At 56.0% G+C, this 18,030-nt stretch overlaps 1 protein-coding gene across 2 annotated transcripts; it reads right to left on the bottom strand.

Moving 5' to 3' along the window:
- Nucleotides 1-882: 882 nt before the first annotated feature.
- On the bottom strand, nt 883-16,908 carry FAM160B2 (family with sequence similarity 160 member B2). Of its 2 annotated transcripts, XM_017549628.2 has the most exons (17): nt 16,775-16,908; nt 10,657-10,735; nt 8,936-9,108; nt 7,932-8,036; nt 7,712-7,834; nt 7,238-7,480; nt 6,929-7,125; nt 6,493-6,601; nt 6,187-6,263; nt 5,660-5,849; nt 4,511-4,656; nt 4,279-4,407; nt 3,724-3,814; nt 3,405-3,548; nt 2,939-3,079; nt 2,642-2,742; nt 883-2,503 (listed from the first exon to the last, which is right to left on the bottom strand). In XM_017549628.2, the coding sequence occupies exons 1-17, from the start codon at nt 16,817-16,819 to the stop codon at nt 2,365-2,367; spliced, it is 2,232 nt and encodes a 743-aa protein (XP_017405117.1). In that variant the 5' UTR covers nt 16,820-16,908; the 3' UTR covers nt 883-2,364. The 2 variants fall into 2 exon arrangements, with proteins under 2 accessions (XP_017405117.1, XP_017405116.2); XM_017549627.2 differs by lacking the exons at nt 10,657-10,735; nt 16,775-16,908 and adding an exon at nt 10,580-10,601.
- Nucleotides 16,909-18,030: the final 1,122 nt, after the last annotated feature.

Genomic DNA, 18,030 nt, shown 5'->3' with positions numbered 1-18,030 from the left:
ATTTTTAAATTTTTACTAGAGATGGGGGCGGGGTCTCTCGCTATGTTGCCCAGGCTGGTCTCAAACTCCTATCCTCAAGGATCCTCCTGCCTCAGCCTCCCGAAGTGCTGGGATTTATAGGCGTGAGCTACCACTCACAGCCACCCGGAAAGCTTTGACTCTGGGCCTACCCTCAGCAACACTGATTTAACTGGTGATGGGGCACTGGGCATTGGTATTTTAAAAAGCAGCTCAGCCATCGGTCATAACATGAGCCGAAAGCCACTGTCTGGCTCTTTTTCCTCCAAGTTGTCAGTCTGCCCTACCATATCTCTTGGGAACCCCTCTCAGAGGATTCCCCACCCCTCCACACGCATCTAGGGACGAAGGGTTTATTTTTCTATGTGTTAATTTTTCTTTTCTCCTGAGAACACACCTGCGAATTTTCTTTTTTAGGAGACAGGGTCTCACTTTGTTGCCCAGGCTGGAGTGCAGTGGTGCAATCATAGCTCGCTGCTGCCTTGACTTTAAAGACAAGGTTTTAAGTATCAGGCCTATTTGATGATGAAAACAGGCATACAACGCGCAACACCAACACACCCAGATGAGACATGAACACAGATGCTCCCACGTGGGCCCTCCCCTCACTGTGTCTGTGGGGTGGGCAGGCTCTCGGCTGAAGGTCAGCCTGGCAGAGGTGGCACTGCTCAGCCAAGAGTCTCTGGCAGGCGCTGGGGATGAGCAGATCTGTACTGCCAGAGCCTGGCTGTTTACCACCCACCCCACCTCCCTGCTCCAGTGCTAGAAAAAGAATTTGTCTTCCTTGGGGAGGAAGATGGTCCCGAATTAGCACTGGAGTCCTGGGCAGAAGGAGGGGAAACCTGGCCAAGAACAGCCACCGTGTCCACGCAATCACACCATTTATTGCTGTGCTGTCCGGGGAAGACACCGTGTAGACACCAAAGTGCATTGAGGAGAGGAGAGGGTCTGTGACTCCCAGACCCTTGAACATTTTGTGAACCTAGGAGTCCAGACCCAGTTCATCCACGGAGATCGTCCCGTCCACACTAAACCACGTTCGTGCACCCAACATGGCACAGTGCTCTCAGAGTGGCAAGGTCCTCCCCCGCGGGGAGGAATTCGGGAGAGGCAGAGGTCACCGAGTTTCCTCCTGTTTCGTGTCACCTCTTGGCAACCTGTGCCTGGCTTCTAGAAGCAGCATGGGCAAGAAAAGGAAGCGAAAGAGGCTCTGGCCTGCTCCTCCTTGCCCAGAAGCAAAGCCAGCAACTGTGTAGTCCCGCTGTGAGGTAATGCCTGGCGCCGCCTGTGTATTCCTGCAGGTCAAGACAGATTCAGACCGGGTGGGGTGGCAGCCCCAGCCATGGAGGGCAGGCAGGGAGAACAATACCAGAACTGGCTGCCTGGGCCACAGCCACTCCCTGCCCTCATCTGTCTGGAGTCAGGGGGTACCCTGCCCTCTTCTGTCTCCTGAGCTCCCTGGTCCCCCAGAAGGGTCTTCCATCAAGAACAGTGGGCAGAAGGAAGGGCGAGGCCCGGCCTCCCCTAGTCTCTAACCTCTCTGCCCAGGTGATGTGGACCTGCTGAGGCAGGTCCAGAAGGCGCCAGAGAGGAACCAGCTGGACCAAGGCCGGGCACCCGGCTACCCGGCTTCCCGGCTCCCCGGCTCCCCAGCTCCCGGCCCGCTCCCCTCCTGGCAGCAGCTGCACCAAGGTTCTCATTAGCAGCAGCCCCCGCCCGGGTGTGGAACATGCTTTGGGCATTTGCCATGAGGCGGCTAAAGGTTTCGCAACAGTTTCCAGGGGAGCAGAGCAGGAAGAGGGGGGCTTCCCCGACAATCCCATTCACTGCTCCTTCTCCATGGGCTAAGCCATGAAGAAAAGGACCAAATGTCAGGTCTCACCAGCTCCCATGGTACCTAATGTGACACAGACAGGGCTCCAGGCCCCATCTCCCTGGCCTGGGCTCCCCACCAGTCTTGGAGCCATCAACTTACTCCCCATCTTGCCCCTGGAGTTGAGTCACAGGTCTTGGCCCTGGCCACAAATGGTCAGTACAGAGGGGGCCAGGCACACAGCACCTGAGGGTCTGCGGTTTGGGTGCTCACCTGGCCATCACTCAGCTCCTTCAAGAAGGCCCCAAGGACCCTGCTGCCTGGAAAGCCATCTGTTTGGCTCCTTGGCACCTGGCAGGCCCATTCCCTGAAACCCAGTCTGGTGTGGTCAACGTGCCATGGCCTCCTTGAGTGAGCATAAGAGCCAAAGCCCCCATCCCAGGAGGGGAGTATGGTGGCGGTGGCAGTGCCAGACGGGAGGCAGCTCTGGGGCAGAGGTGCGGACAGGAGTCTCCCACTGCCCTGCTCCTGGCTCAGACCTGCCCTTCCGGGGCTGGGGAGATGTTCTGGAGAGGACCATTCGGGGGAAACTTGACGAAGGCAATGGCAGCCAGCTCCTTGCAGAACTCCTCCAGCACCACCACGCCCTGGAGTAGGGTCTGATGGTCCAGCCTGACGGGAGATGGCACAGGGGGCATGGCTGGGTTGGGGCATCCACCAGGCTTGACCCTGTGGCTGGCCACTTCCCTTCCCAGAGGCACTCTCAGCCCTCCTACCCCCCAGGCTTCACCTGGCACCCTTGGTACTCACTGCTCCCCAGGAGCCTGGCCCATCAACTGCTTGCGCACCAGGAGTAGCTTGCCCGGGAACTGGGGCACCCTCTGGATTCTCTGCATCAAGTCCCCGATCACCTAGAGCGGGAACCACAGGGGACTCAGATGGGGCCATCCCCTGGTTCTGCCACACCGTGCGGAACATGGGAGTCTGTGGTTTCCCATGCACTGGCAAGGGTGCCCACTGCAGCCCCCAACCACCTGCCCCGTTCCCCTTCCCTGCTGTCCCCTCCACCCCCACTGGGCACACTCCCTCGGGCCAAGGCGTCCTTACCCTCACCAACACGGAGAACAGGCTCCTGCAGCCGGGGGCCAGGCTGATGTAGGGATCCAGGAGGTACTCATGGATATGGGGGTGGGGGAAGAGGGCAAGCCGGGACAGGACCGAGGTCACCTGCAGGTTCAGGCTGTATGGCTACAGGAACAGTGGCCAGAGCTGAGGGTTGGCAGGGCTGGTGAGCATTTTGCACTCCCCCAGCAAGGTGCCTGGCCAGTGTGAACGTGTGTGGGGGTGGGAGGCTCACGTGATGTGTGTGTGTCATGGATTCCATGGGGCTGAGGGCCAGAACATGTTAGAACGTGTGGAGCAAGGGCGAGATGGGGCTTCCCACCTGGAGAAAGGGCAGGGGTGCTATGGTGCAAAGGAACCGAAACGGAGGCAACCCCGTGGCCAGCCCCTGCTCTCGAAGGATCCCAGAGGCACCAGCCTGGCCTTCTCCTGGCCTGGGCCCACTGGCTACCTGATCCAGAATCCGAGACATGCGGTCAAACAGCACTTGGAGGAAGCGGCCCTCAAAGAAAGGTCGCTCGGGCTCATGGAGGTCCAAAGGTATAGGGGTCCGAGGCCAGCCCCAGGGCGCGACGCGGGAGCTGCACTCCTGGAACTGAGACAAGTGGGAGAGTAGAGACAGCGGGTCCAAGGTGTTGGAACCAGAAGACGGGGCCCCATGCAGGAGAGATAGGCAGGGGTCCTTGGGCAGATGAGGACGGGAACCCAGAGCTTATCATCCAGCCGCTCTGAAGGACAGCAAGTAGGAGCTGGTAGCAGGAGCCACTCACCAGACCATAAGCATCGTGGACGTATGTGTCATAGCCCGTCTCCTCCAGGAAGGCAGAGGTCTTGGCTTCCTCGGGGACCAGGCACAGGAAACTGAGAGACAGAAGCTGGTATGGAGGCGCTCCAGGATCCCCATTCCCCCTGCTCTCGGGACCCCATCTCCCTTCCCGACTGGACCCCATCAGGGCTGTGGCCAAAGAAAGAGTAAAACTCAGGCCACGCACGGTGGCTCACATCTGTAATCCTAGCACTTCGGGAGGCCGAGGTGGGCGGATCACCTGAGGTCAGGAGTTTGAGACCAGCCTGGCCAACATGGGGAAACCCCGTCTCTACTAAAAATACAAAAATTAACTGGGTGTGGTGGTGCATGTCTGTAATCCCAGGTACTCGGGAAGCTGAGGCACAGGAATCGCTTGAACCTGGAAGGTGGAGGTCGCAGTGAGCTGAGATTGTGCCACTGCACACTCCAGCCAAGAGTGATGGAGCGAGACTACCTCAGAAAAAAAAAAAAAAACAGTAAAATTCAAGTGGTTCAGACTGCCTGACCTGCTCCCCACCTGTTGACAATCTCAGTCACTGCTGTTTTGCCATCGTAACTGGTGGCAGGAGCAGGGCGAGGCTTTGCTTGAGGTTGAAAGCCGGAATCCAGGAAGCTATCGGTGAAGTAGGGGTCTTCTTCCAGATCTCTGTGGCCAGGGCAGAGCAGCGGGCACCAATAAATGAATGAATAGAGTGAGCGTGTGAGTGCTGAGGGCTGGGCTGGGTCCGGAGGGCACCGGTTTCACTTACAGGGTGTCCTCGTAGCTCTCAGGCTCTGGCGAGCCCCGGGCCACATAAGGGCGGCCCTCAAGGTTGCGCAGGACCAGGCTGCGGATGATCCCCTCATGGGGCTTCTGCAGCAGTTCCTCGAACAGCCGGAGCGTGGCGATGCTGATCTGGAGCGGCAAGGGGATCAGCAGGATGGCCCCTTTCCCACCCAGCTCCCAAGGGTCCCTTGCCATTGCCCTAAGAAAAGGCCTCCGAGGCAGAGTCACCTCCCCTGGCTGGATGCTAAGGTGGCAGGTTTTGGGGGGAGTGGGTGGGTGTGGGTCTAGCAATCAGTAAGTCTGGGTGGTCCCCATTGTGTGACTAATTTGACAGGCGATTTCAGGCAAGCTAATTTGCTTCTCTGTGCCTCAGTTTCCATGTCTGAGAAATGGGAGTATCAACCTCACCTACCTCACAGAGTTGGCCCTCCAGCAAGCCAACTCAGTACAAAATCAGTGTGCAAAATATAAAATGCCATCAAAAATAAGCTGGGCATGGTGGCTCATGCCTGCAGTCCCAGCACTTTAGGAGGCTGAGGTGAGAGAGGATGACTTGAGGCCAGGAGTTTAGAGACAGCAGTGAGCTATGATCACACCACTGCACTCTAGGGCCTGAGTGACAGAGCAATACCCGTTTTTTTTTTGGTTTTGGTTTTTTTTAAAAGAAAGGGCCAGGCATGGTGGCTCATACCTGTAATCCCAGCACTTTAAGAGGCCAAGGTGGGAGGATCACGAGGTTAGGAGTTCAAGACCAGCCTGACCAACATGGTGAAACCCATCTCTACTAAAAAATACAAAAAATTAGCTGGGTGTGGTGGCACACACCTGTAATCCCAGCTACTCAGGAGGCTGACGCAGGAGAATTGCTTGAACTCAGGAGGCAGAGATTGCAGTGAGCTGAGATCGTGCCACTGCACTCCAGCCTGGGTGACAGAGACTCTGTCTCAAAAAAAAAAGAAAAAAGTGTATGATAGAAAATTCATGTGTGACAAAGGTGGCTCGGCAGTGTTCTACAATTCAATGTCTCCCAGCGTGGAGTCACCTGGGAACACTAATGAAACGGGAAGAGTGTTCAGGAAATCCCTTTGGCAGGGATGGTGGGAGGAACAGAGGCATTGGTCTCCCGCCATACCTCATCAGAGAGGTGGTCACAGTGCCCGATAAGGTGAGCATACAGGGCACAGGGTTTGTCCCCAGGGGCTTCAGGCTGGCGGTCTGTGCCCAGGAGGAAAGTCACGGCCTCCCGAAGCAGCGCAGGGGAGCGAAGCTGGCGCAGCATGGCTGTGAGGAGGGCAGTGGAGGTCAGGATGCTCGGCTCAGACCTATGGGAAGAGGACACCTTAGCTAGGCCCGGTATGCAGATGGCACATGAGTGTGGAGGGAGAACCTTGCCTGGTTGCCTTGAATCTTTGGCTGGTATGTCTCTGGTCACTTGCCCATCCCTGCTGAAGTCCTGCAGGGAATGGCAGGAGGCCTTCGTTTAGCCCATGTACCTCAGAGCCATGTGTACATCATGGGGCAGGCCTGGCAAACATCACCCAAGGGGGCCCACAGATGGGATTCTGGTCAAGGAGGTGCCTGGCCTTGGGGACAGGAGGCTGGGTTAGGTAGGTGGTTTTCTGTAGACCACAGCCATGCCTGAGGGAACTGGACACTTACACGTGCAGGAGCTGGGGCTGTAGGGTCTCCATGAATAACTTCTCAGCCACAGCCTTCGCCAAGGTGTCCGCAACCACCTGGGTGCCAGAGAGCACAACGTCAATGTGTTTTGCGCTCATCACAATTCCCGCTGAGAAGTAATCATGTCATTGCACAGCACCTGATGCCACCGGAGAGGGTCCCAGTGCACTGGGGCCCCGCTTAGTTCCTGGACCCCATGTTTCCATGTCCCTGCTCCACTCAGTCCTCGAGACAGACGGTACAGGGAGCAGCGTGAGAGCCCTGCCTGCAAACGCCCCTGCTTACCATGTGTGCCTCTGTGATAAGGTGGTCGCAGTAATCAAACCAGCCCAAGAAGGCAGCCAAGGCCTCCTTGCCAGGGAAGGAAGCCTCATCGGATGGGGCACTGGGTAACCTGAAGAGATGGGAGGGAAGGCTCAGAGAGTGCAGGAGGAGAATCAAGGTCTTCCTCAGTATATCCTGAAACTGGACCCTTCCCTTCTCCTGTGGAACGTCTGCTGCGGCTGTCAGTTATCTTGGGGGTTTTGTGGACAGAGGCAGCAAAAGCAGTGCTTCCCTAGAAGGCAAGAAGGCCTCTGGTGATCAGCTGCAGCCCTGGGAAGAGGGTGACCAGCAGGTGGGTCCCCAGCCACGAGGAACACCAGGGGAACTGGCTGTCAAAGATGGGCAGGGCTGCCAGCCACTGAAGATGCTGGCCAGCCTTCCTTGGCTTGGCACCCACCTCCAGCTGATGCCCTCTAAGGCGGCAATGTCTGTGGGGTCCAGGAAGGCAGGCATGGACCGGTACAGCTGGCAGAGGTGCCGGACGATCGCACGGCAGCAGGGGCTGCTCTGTGCCAGGTAGGTGGCGGCCGCTGGGGAGGCTGTGCTCACCAGGAGTAGCAGGTTCTCCTGGGCCTTCAAGGCCACCCGACTTTTCTAGGGGATGAGAATACGATTTCAGTGACATGCATGTGAGCCCCCAAATCACCTCCCAGCTGTCAACCCACCCTTCCCCTGCCCCCGCCCTCTCCACCTCTGCCGCCAGCACCTTGCTCCGGCACAGCCCAAGCAGGGAAGTGATCAGGTTGCTCTCCGCAGTCCCACTGTCCAGCTCCTCAGTCTCAGCCAGCAGGGGGCTGTTCAAGGCCTGGGCCCCACAGGGCTCCCCGTCCCGCTGGGGCCTGGCGGGAGCACCATGATGGGAGCAGTCCTTGTCCCTGTGGCTAGCCGTGTCCTTAGGTAAGGCATCGGGTTCTCCACATGCCTTCTTCCTAGCTACAATCTTTTTACCCTGCAAAGAGGGTGGGATGAGGCCAGGCCTTGCGGGGACCACTTCCCAGGGTTCCCCACAGGGACCACAGGATGGGGGCTGCCAGCAGGGCCTCAGCCTGGAGGTGAAGGGGAAGCTGCCTGCACGTCTTCCAGGTACCTGCTCTCTGCTTCTGCCTCCTCAGGAGGGCCGAGGGGGCGTGCCCCTGGGGTTCCGGGCCCTCCCCCTCCTGTTCCCGATAGGAGTGCTCACTTCCAGGATGTAGGCCAGCAGCTCTGGGTCCTGCTGGATCTTGGAGCAGAGGACAGTGGTGAGCTGCACCTCCTCCTTTTCTGTAACGGATCCGGGAACTGTCCCACCAAGTCGGAGGAGTTTCTGGAGGAGCAGCAGGACAGAAACAGAGGGGAATGGGGTGGCAGGGGAGAGCAGGGGACCTCATGCCCAGACACCCCTTGGCCTCTGGGCCCCTCACCTGCACAGGCCTGTGGACGCTGAGGTAATGCAGCAGCGGGTGCTGCACCTGGGCCAGGACTCTGCTGAAGAACTGGAACACCTGCTGCCGCATGCCTGGCGGGTACTGAGGCCGGGACAGAGCAATGTCAGAAGCCATCCCCGGCTTGGAACACTCCGCCCTCGGGGAGCCCCAGGGTCAACTCATCCCTGCATGCCTGGGGGTACTGAGGCCGGGAATGGACACGGCACCTGTCAGAAGCCTCCCAGCCTGGAATATCCGCCCCTAGAGAGCTCCAGGCTCAATTCCTCCCTTGGTCCTGGCTCAGAAGGCACCTTCTCACAGGCCTGCTCCCTTCGCCTGGTTGTTGGAAACTGGCCTTCCTGGGGCTCGAAACCCCTTTTCCTCCATCCCTTTGCTCCATAACTGGGTCATTATTGACATACCACAGGACCGTCCTGCCCCTCCCACTAGGATTCTTGTTGGATTCTATTTATTTAAGAGACAGGGTCTTGCTCTGCCTCCCAGGCAGGAATGCGGTGGTACGATCACAGCTCGCTGCAGCCTCCAACTCCTGGGCTCTAGCAATCCTCCCACCTCGGCCTCCCATGTAGCTGGGGCTACAGGCACGCACCACCATGCCTGGCTCTTGTCAGTCCGAATCACTTCTGTGTCCCCAGCATCTAGAGCAGAGCCTGGCACGTGGCAGGCCCATCTTTGTGGTGTCAACAGGGAACAAGAGCCCCTGGATGGTAGGATGTTCTAAGTGAGATAGCCACAGTGCCCATCCCATTTGCTCCCCTCCCCGCAACTGCCACTTTCAGTGTCAGGACTGGGAAGAGCACAGGCAGAAAGGCCTGGAATCCAGGGAGCTCCGGACTGCCTACCTCAGCCTGTAATCCAGGGGGCCCCGGGCCCCCCCACCTTCGCCTTGCCCTGCACAGAGGATCGTCCACCTCTGCCTGGCCTGGAACGCAGAGGGCCCCTGACCTCGGCCTTGCCCAGCATACAGAGGGCCCCCCCACCTCGGCCTTGCCCAGCGTGCAGAGGGTCTCCAGGATCTTGTGCTGCAGTAGGTACTCCAGGCAGGGCCCTGCCTCCCCCACGGCTGCCTGCTGCTGCTCTTCATACACCAGGATGTCCAGCATCTGCTTCAGTCGCCAGGGAATGTCCGTCTTCTTGGCGGGGGTGTTTTCATCTAACGGATGTTTGGGAAACAAGGGTGAGTTGGGTAAAGAGGGGCACCCTGGCTTGAAAACTTCACCCTCTCCTGCCAAAGCCCAGAAAGGGGAGGGCCTGTCCAGGAGAGGTGGGGGAAGGGAGCTGCGGCCAACTGGGAAGTGGAAGTTTACAGCGGATGCTTCCATATTTAAGACAAAAGTCCTTCCAGGCTTAGGACACAGCCCTCTGAGAACTCGTGCACGCCCAGTGCTTTATCCCAGAGTAGCAGCATTGGGTTCCTCCAAACCCCAGGATTGGTGCAGAGACAGGGACATGTGGTCCTGGGCCCACAGACGGCTGCCTATCAGCTGTGGGCCTGAGTGAGACGATGTGGGCTCAGGGCTCTTGTCGCATAACTTAGAAGCTGTAATTCCAGCAGCCACCTGAGAGAGAACCTCCCCCACGGACAGAGAAGGCAAGCCTCTTTTTCACAAAGCAGAAAAAAACACCTGTGCCACCACCTTCAGCTTTGACCCAGTCCTGCTCCCTCTACCAAGGCCCTGACAGGGAGTCTACTTAGTGGGGCTTTTGCAGTCAGAGTCTCAGTGTGTGTTTTAAAGAAAGTTCTGGTGCTTTAGGACTGGACTTGGAGCATCCCCTAGCTTTTCTTTAAGGTACAGGAGCTTAAGTAGGGCGGCCTGCCTCTCGGACTTCTGACCCCTCTGGTCTAGGGACCACTCTGGAAATGAAAGAGCTGGATGTGGGTGGATTTAAGCCAGTTCTGATCTTATCTTACTCTGCTGGTGGACTGAGGCTCTCCTTCAAGAGATCTTTAACCTGAAGAGGTGGTTCAGAACCGGGGGTGCCCTCTTGCCCCCCAGGGAACATGAGGCAATGTCTGGAGACATTTCTGGTTGTCCCAATTCAGGAGTGGAGTGTGCTACTGGCACCTAGTGGTCAGAGGCCAGAATGACTGCTGCGCATCCTGCATTGCCCAGGACAGCCCGCACGGGGAGGGTTCCAGGTCCAATGCCAACTGTGCTAACTTTGAGAAACCTGGTCTAGCAGAACCCTCAGAGAGTCCCACAGATTTCTGAATTTCTTAGGCTGAAAAAGAAAGCCGGTAGGAAAGGTGTGGGCTGGAATCAGGCCAGTTGGCTCAGGGAAAAGGGGAATGTGTTAAACTCTCTTCTTTTAATCGGTAAACCCTAGGCACTAGCTCTTGGGGCCTGAAGGCCTGGAACTGGAAGCTGGGGGAAGGGCAGCCACCTCTTCCTTGCCATCAGGCCAGTGAGATGCCCCACCTGGCTACTCCTCCCTCACACAGCCCCTTTCCAAAAGGTCAGGGTGGGACCAGCAGCTAAATCATCAGGAGCTGAGGTGGGACAGGCAGCTAAATGATTAGGAGCAGAGGCAGCCCAGGGCTCTAGGTCTTCTGTCTGGTTCTCTGTCTCCATTCACTCGGCTCCAATTCTGAAGAACTGGGCACATGACCTTCCCCAAGACACCTGGATGGTGACATTCTGCCCACATCTTCCTCCTCGCTCCCTCCAGGGTTCCCGAGCTGGGGAGGGCCAGGCCCTACCTGTAGTCTCAATGTAGTAATGTGTGATGCCCTTCCAGTGCTCCACGAAGGCCTGCAGCAGGTCAATGGTGGGCTCCCGCTGCGGAGAGAGCAGAGACACAACCTCGGTGGGGGCCACAAGGGCCAGGGAGCCCCTGACCTCGTGGGTGTCAGGTTCATGCTAGGCCTTGGAGGAGGCCCCCTGCTCCCTGGCTTTCAAAGGGAACGGTAACACATTTCCTCCAGGACACACTGGCACCATATCTTGCCAAGGATCTCCTGGTGGGCACTTCTCCCTAGATACCCCTCCCTCCTGGAAAAGCTGTTTTCTTGCTATATGTCACAATCCTGTCCTGTCCTTAGCAATCCTGCTAAGAATGTTGCTCGGGAAACAGACACAGATTATTTCAACACAGCATGGTTACTGAGCTACAGTAGAGGCACCTAGAGGACAGGAGCGCAGTCCCCCGAAGAAAAACAAATGATACAGATGGAAAATGAGGCAAAGGCCAGGTGCAGTGGCTCACGCCCATAATCCCAACACTTTGTGAGGCCAAGGTGGGCAAATGGCTTGAGTCCAGGAGTTTGAGACCAGCCTCGGCAACATTTCTGTCTCTACAAACAATTTAAAAACTAGCAGAACATGGCCAGGTACAGTGGCTCATGCCTGTAATCCCAGTACTTTGGGAGGCCGAGGTGGGCAGATCAGAGACCAGCATGGCCAACATGGTGACAACCTGTCTCTACTAAAAATAACAAATTAGCTGGGTGTGGTGGCACATGCCTGTAATCCCAGCTACTCAGGAGGCTGAGGCAGGAGAATCGCTTGAACCCATGAGGCAGAGGTTGCCGTAAGCCGAGACTGTACCACCACACTCCAGCCTGGGCAACAGAGCAAGACTCAGTCTAAAAAAATTAAAAAACAAAACAAAACAAAAAAAAACAACAGTAGGACGTGGTGTGTGCCTATAGTCCCAGCTACTTGGGAGGCTGGGGCAGGAGGATCACCTGCGGCCATGGAGATAGAGGCTTCAGTGTGAGTGCACTGGTGGACACCAGAGTACTAGACAAGGTTGAGAGCCTGGCTCAAAAAAAAAAAAAAAAAAAAAAAAAAAGAAAAGAGAAAAAGCTTTCTCATTCCTGTCAATGTGAGAGTCTATGTAAATCTCTTCAAGACCACCACAGGCTCTGTTCAGCCTGATGGGTAACATCAGCATGATATTAACAAAGTGCTTTTCTTATAACATGCTTTATTATTGTGTCCAAAGCCTGAGCCTGTACAACCCCAACTTCTTAGCCAGTGCTGTTCTCATTTCCTCTACTAGCTCCTTCTGTCAGCTTTGAATTCCAGTTCTGCTCTGGGCAAGCCTCTAACCTCCCCCTTTTCCATAAGCACTCTCTCCATCTCTCCACACTACAGTGGTACAGCTGATACTGGCCTTGCACTCAGAACCACCACTTTCGCTGAAAACTTCTAAAAAAAAAAAAAAAAAAAAAGCCATTACTTCCCTTTTCTTGCAGAGTAAATGTCTGCAGGAAAAAAAGAAACAATTCCATCATCCCTCCCCACAGGTGTGCATGTCTGCCTCTAGGTCTTTGCTGGGGCCACTCCTCTGTCCAAGGTGCTCCGATTCCCGCTAACTTGTCTGGACCCCGAGAGTCCCCAGTGAGGTTCAGTCCCTAGCAGTTCCACCAAGTCCTCTCCAGTGTCCCTGCCTATCTGCACCTCTCTTTGACCCCACACTTTGCTGCACCACAGAGCTGAGTAAAATCATTCATTCATTCCAGGCGCCCACTATGTACAAGACATTATGTTAGATGCCACAAGCAACATGAGGATGACTAAGACCCAGTCAAGAAACATGCCATGGAGAAGACAACATCAAACTGCACTGAATGATGAAACTACAAGGAAATAGTGTGAGGCCGCAGGAGAGGTGGAAAGTAGTGGCCTCTCTGGAAAAAGGGGTCACTTCTAACAGGCAAGGCTCTACCAAGGCCACATCTAACTAAAATTTGAAGAACCAGGTCAGTATCAACAAGAGCAGGAAAGACAGTCCCTGCAGAAGGAACTCTGCAAAGTATGTCTGGGGAAGGGGTGGGTGGGCTGGTGAGTCTCTGGAGCCTCTAATGCCCAGCCAAGAAGTCTTGATCTTTTTTGCAGGCAGCAGGTCAATGACAGCTTTTTTTCTTTTTTTCCCCAGACAGAGTCTCACCGTCAACCAGGCTAGAGTGCAGTGGTACGATCTCAGCTCACCACAACCTCTGCCTCCTGGGTTCAAGTGATTCTCCTGCCTCAGTCTCCCAAATTGCTGGGATTACAGATGTGTACCACCACACCTGGCTTTTGTGTGTGTGTGTGTGTGTGTGTGTGTGTGTGTGTGTGTGAGTGAGAAACAGTCTCACTCTCTCGCCCAGGCTGGAGTACAGTGCCGTGATCTTAGCTCACTGCAACCTTGGCTTCTCAGGTTCAAGCGATTCTCCTACCTCAGCCTCCTGAGTAGCTGGGATTACCTGCCACCATGCCTGGCTAATTTTTGTGTTTTTAGTAGAGATGGGGTTTCACCATGTCGGTCAGTCTGGTCTCAAACTCCTGACCTCACATGATCTGCCCCCGTTGGCCTCCCAAAGTTCTGGGATTACAGGTGTGACCCACCATGCCTGGCCACTGACACCTTCTGGGCGGTGTTTTAGGAAGATGCATCTGGCAGTTGAGCTTGGGAGAGGAGGTAAAGGCAGGAAGAATGCTTAGAAGGCCACTGCAATGTGGGGGGAGGGATGACATTCAGATGACTGGAAACACTTCCCTGGGTCTGCAGGCCATCTTGTTCTTTCAAAGCTCGTTAGTAGGGGCCACAACCCTCCTCAAAGTGGTACCACCCACAGCTATTCCAAATATTGCATACCTATGGAGTGACCCCATCTCACCACACTGCATGTGACAGTGCCTGCTGGGCTGAGCACACGTCTCTCCTGCTAGATAAGCTCTCCGAAGACCAGGGTTCTGAGTTTTACAGCTAGCCTGCCCTCCATGGGCTCAGCACATAGTGAATACCCATGAATATTTACCAAGTATCTCAGGAAACTCCTGGAGACATTCTTTCCCTAGTTCCTTGTTTTAGAAAAGTCCTCTGGCCCTTTACCAGCCCTACAGATATCTCAGTTTCTGCAATGGGATCTCCTTTAGCCTGAAAATTGGCTGATAGTCTTAGAAAACCTTGAGCTGGGCTTTAACCAAAAAGAACGCTGCAGTATGAACAGAAGACACAGGAGGGGCAGGTTAACCAGTACAGGTCATTACGCAGCTGGTGACACAGGGGTGTAATCTTTTCCTGACTCAAGGACCAGCTATAACTCCAAGCCAAAGGCACTGGACCCAACAATTTCTCTTTAAAGATATTATTAGTGGCTGGGCATGGTGGCTCACACCTGTAATCCCAGTACTTTGGGAGGCTGAGGCAGGTGGATCACTTAAGGTCAGGAGTTCAAGACCAGCCTGGCCAACACGGTGAAACCTTGTCTCTACTAAAAATATAAAAATTAGCCAGGTGTGGTGACACAGGCCTATAGTCCCAGCTACCCGGGAGGCTGAGGCAGGAGAACCACTTAGGCGGAGGCTGCAGTCAGCCAAGATTACCCCGCTGCCCTGCAGCCTGGGCGACAGAGCGAGACTCCAAAAGGCTAGGCTGGGTACAGTGGCTCACGCCTGTAATCTTAGTACTTTAGGAGGCCGAGGCAGGCAGATCATGAGGTCAGATGTTCGAGACCATCCTGGCCAGCATGGTGAAACCCCATCTCTACTAAAAACACAAAAAATTAGCTGGGCGTGGTACGTGGACCTGTAATCCCAGCTACTCAGGAGGCTGAGGCAGAATTGCTTCAACCCAGGAGGTTGAGCAGTGAGCTAAGATCGTGCTACTGCATTCCAGCCTGGGTGACAGAGCGAGACTCCGTCTCAAAAAAAAAAAAAAAGAAAAGCTGTAATAATTCCTAGTCTGTTGGCTCAGAAGAGGGCATGGAGGAGCATTCTTCTTACTTAATGAGGAGTCAGTTGATTTACTGGCATCACACATTATTTAGTGACCCAGGCCCAGGAAAGACCTGGAGGCCTGGTGGTAGAGCAGAAAAGAGGAATTTCCATCTCCCTGTAATCACCTGGGGCCAGCCACACTTCCTGGACGTAGCCTATGTGGTAAATGCTGAAAGGCCTGGAGGATCGCCTGCCTAAAAAGATCTCCCGCCACTGCCCCAATCTCCTGCCACTGATGCCTGAACTTTGTCACTGGAAGCCTTAGAAACTGACTCCCCAGCTGGGTGTGGTGGCTCACCCCTGTAATCCCAGCACTTTTGGAAGCTGAGGCAGGAAGATGGCTTGAGGCTAGGAGTTCAAGACAAGCCTGGGCAACACAATGAAGCCCGGTCTCTACAAAAAATGCAAAAATCAGCCCATCGTGGTGCCGCATGCCTGTAGTCCCAGCTAGTCAGGAGGCTGAGGTGGGAGGACTGTCTGAGCCCAGAGATGGGGGCTACAGTAAGCCAAGATTGCACCACTGTACTCCAGCCTGGGCTCATGAATAAAATAAATAAAAAAAAGAAATTCAGTCTTTAGGACTTTAGAACTGTCTGGCAAATGGAGTGTTCCCCAGAGACATGAATTAGTTTATCATACCACTTTTGAAGATGACAGCTGTTTTGTCTGGGGATGGGGAGAAGGGGTGGAAAAATCATTTTGGAACCTTCTCTACCTGAATGTCTGAAGGCCCTGGACGTGGGACAACAGCAGGGCTAAGAAAGGGGAGGGAGCCACAGTTTCTGACTTTCTTCCCAAGTGTGCCTAAGGCTGAGCCCTCCCTTCCACAGGAGCTCCCAAGAGGCTGGGGGATGAGGTGGTGGGGAGGATAGAGGGTGAAACTCAAGGCTTTTTCTCCTGAGAAAATCTGATCCTCATTAACTGGGGGAAGATTTATACGAGGAGGCAGCGGTATTGCTGACTTTACCGACAGCTTTTATTTTTTTTCTCTTGAGACGGAGTTTCACTAGTTACCCAGGTTGGAGTGCAATGGCGCGATCTCGGCTTACCTCAACCTCCGCCTCCTGGGTTCAGGCAATTTTCCTGCCTCAGCCTCCTGAGTAGCTGGGATTACAGGCACGTGCCACCATGCCCAGCTAATTTTTTGTGTTTTTAGTAGAGACGGGGTTTCGCCATGTTGACCAGGATGGTCTTGATCCCTTGACCTCGTGATCCACCCGCCTCGGCCTCCCAAAGTGCTGGGATTACAGGCGTGAGCACCTACAGCTTCTTGACAGTTACTTTCAACGGCACCCCCCACCCCTACCTACAATGCACTACAACCTGCTGAACGAACCCTAGTAGTGGGCAGCCAGGGACCAGCCCGCAGCCCCAACAAAAAAATGGCAAAAATACAAACTCTGATGGCATGTGAAACATCAATGGATTATCTCCGCCTCCCCGCGCAGGGCCACACAGGCCCCACCACGGGCGGCCTCTCCCTAACTCAGTCAGTTTGGCTTGCGACGGGTGAGAGCCACGCTGGAAACTCACTTTCCCCCAGCAGAAGGCGGTTTCCCCGGCTGGGCGCCCACCCGCCTGCCAGGGTCTTTCCCCTTCGTGGGGACTTGGACCAGGAGGGCCCCCACTTCCCACGTTCCGGGGTGACAGGTAGGGCGTCCCACACCCCAGCAAGGTCCAGGGTGTCTGGGAGGTCAGACCCAGAGGAAGGGATGGCGATTTTTCGAGACCGGACAAAGCGGCGGTGTGGAGAGGGGAAAGGAGGAAGGCCCCCGGGGGCCAGAAACACCCCAGGGGGTGACAGGAGCGTCCCAGCGAAGGCGAGTTCGGGAATTGGGAGAGACTCCTGGGGCCGGAACGCACAGACAGGAAGCGACGCGCTAGCAGGCCGGGGAGGTGGGGCGCTCGGGAGGAGTCTGGGACCTAGCCTGGGAAGAGCCAGGGGAAGCGGGGCACGGCCGGTGGGGAGGCCGGGGAAGGGGCGCCGCGGCCCGGGGGTCCCTACCCAAGGGGGCCCGCCCCCGCCCGCCGCGCCTGGCTCCGCGCCCGCCCTCTCCCCGGCCTAGGCCCGCGGGCCCCCGCGACTCGCCCCGGCCCTCCCGGCCTCACCGCCCCCACGGCCTCCTGCAGCAGCGCCCCAAGCCGGCTCAGCATGATGGCGTCCGGCCCCCCCGGCTCCCGGGCGAAGGCGGCGGCGGCGCTCTCGGCGGAGGCGGCCCGGTGGCCCCGGCGGCCCCCGCGCGGCGAGGCGAGGGAGGCGGGGCCAGGCCGCTCCGCCCCTTCTCGTCCCAGCTGCGTGGCGCTGGCTGAGCCCGGCTCAGGGCGCCCCGCCGAGCCGGGGAAGAGGGCTGGGATCCGCCTGTGGAGGGCCCTGAGAGTTGGCCAGGAGGTTTTCTTCCCCCCACCCGCCCCCCGCGCTTTCCTTTCTAGACAGTCTCTCTCGGTCGCCCAGGCAGGAGTGCGGTAGCGCGATCTCGGCTCATTGCAGGCTCCAACCCCGGCCTCCCAAGTAGCTGGGACGCCAGGCGCAGGCCACCACCCCCGGCTAATTATTTTTTACTGGGTGGGGAGGTCTCACTACATTGCCTAGGCTGAACTCGAGCTCCTGGCCTCAAGCGACCCTCCCGCCAGGGCCTCCTGAGTAGCTGGGATTACAGGCGGGGAGCTAAGGGACGTGTTTTCGATGAGGAATTGTAATTCCTCCTGAATTGAAGTCTCAGGCAGCCCCAGCCACATGGGCTGATGAGCTCCTGATATGTGCTGGTCCCAACCAAAATGTGTAGTGCCAGGCACATCCTGACTTGGAAGATATAGTAAGGAAGGAAACAAAGTGAAACTGCGCTAACCATGGCTTATATTGATTACATATTAAAATGACTATTAGGTGTGCTGGGTTAAAGTTCAATTTAATTTCACGTGTTGCTTTTTACGGTTTTGAAATGGCAATCAGAAAATGTTTACGGGGCGTGGGCTGTGGCTCACACCTGTAATCCCAGCACTTTGGGAGCCAAGGCGGGTGGATCACTTGAGGCCAGAGTTTGAGACCAGCCTGGCCAACATGGTGAAACCCTGTCTCTACTAACGATACAAAAACAAAAAATTAACCAAGCGTGGTGGCGTATGCCTGTAGTCCCAGCTACTTAGGAGACTGAGGTGGGACAATCACTCGAACCCGAGAGGCCGAGGTTGCAGTGAACCAAGATCATGCCACACTGCACTCCAGCCTGAGCAACAGTGAGACCCTGTCTCAAAAAGTTTCTGCAGCTGGGCTTGGTAACTTATGCCTGTAATCCCAGTGCTTTAGGAGGCCAAGGCTGTTGACCAACCTGGGCAACACAACAAGATTCTGCCCAAAAAAAGGAAAA

This window comes from Cebus imitator, unplaced genomic scaffold (assembly GCF_001604975.1).
Source record: "Cebus imitator isolate Cc_AM_T3 unplaced genomic scaffold, Cebus_imitator-1.0 Scaffold221, whole genome shotgun sequence".
Taxonomy (NCBI): Eukaryota; Metazoa; Chordata; class Mammalia; order Primates; family Cebidae; genus Cebus; species Cebus imitator.
Note: the sequence above shows the minus strand (reverse complement) of the source record. Positions and strands in the feature narration are given on the sequence as shown.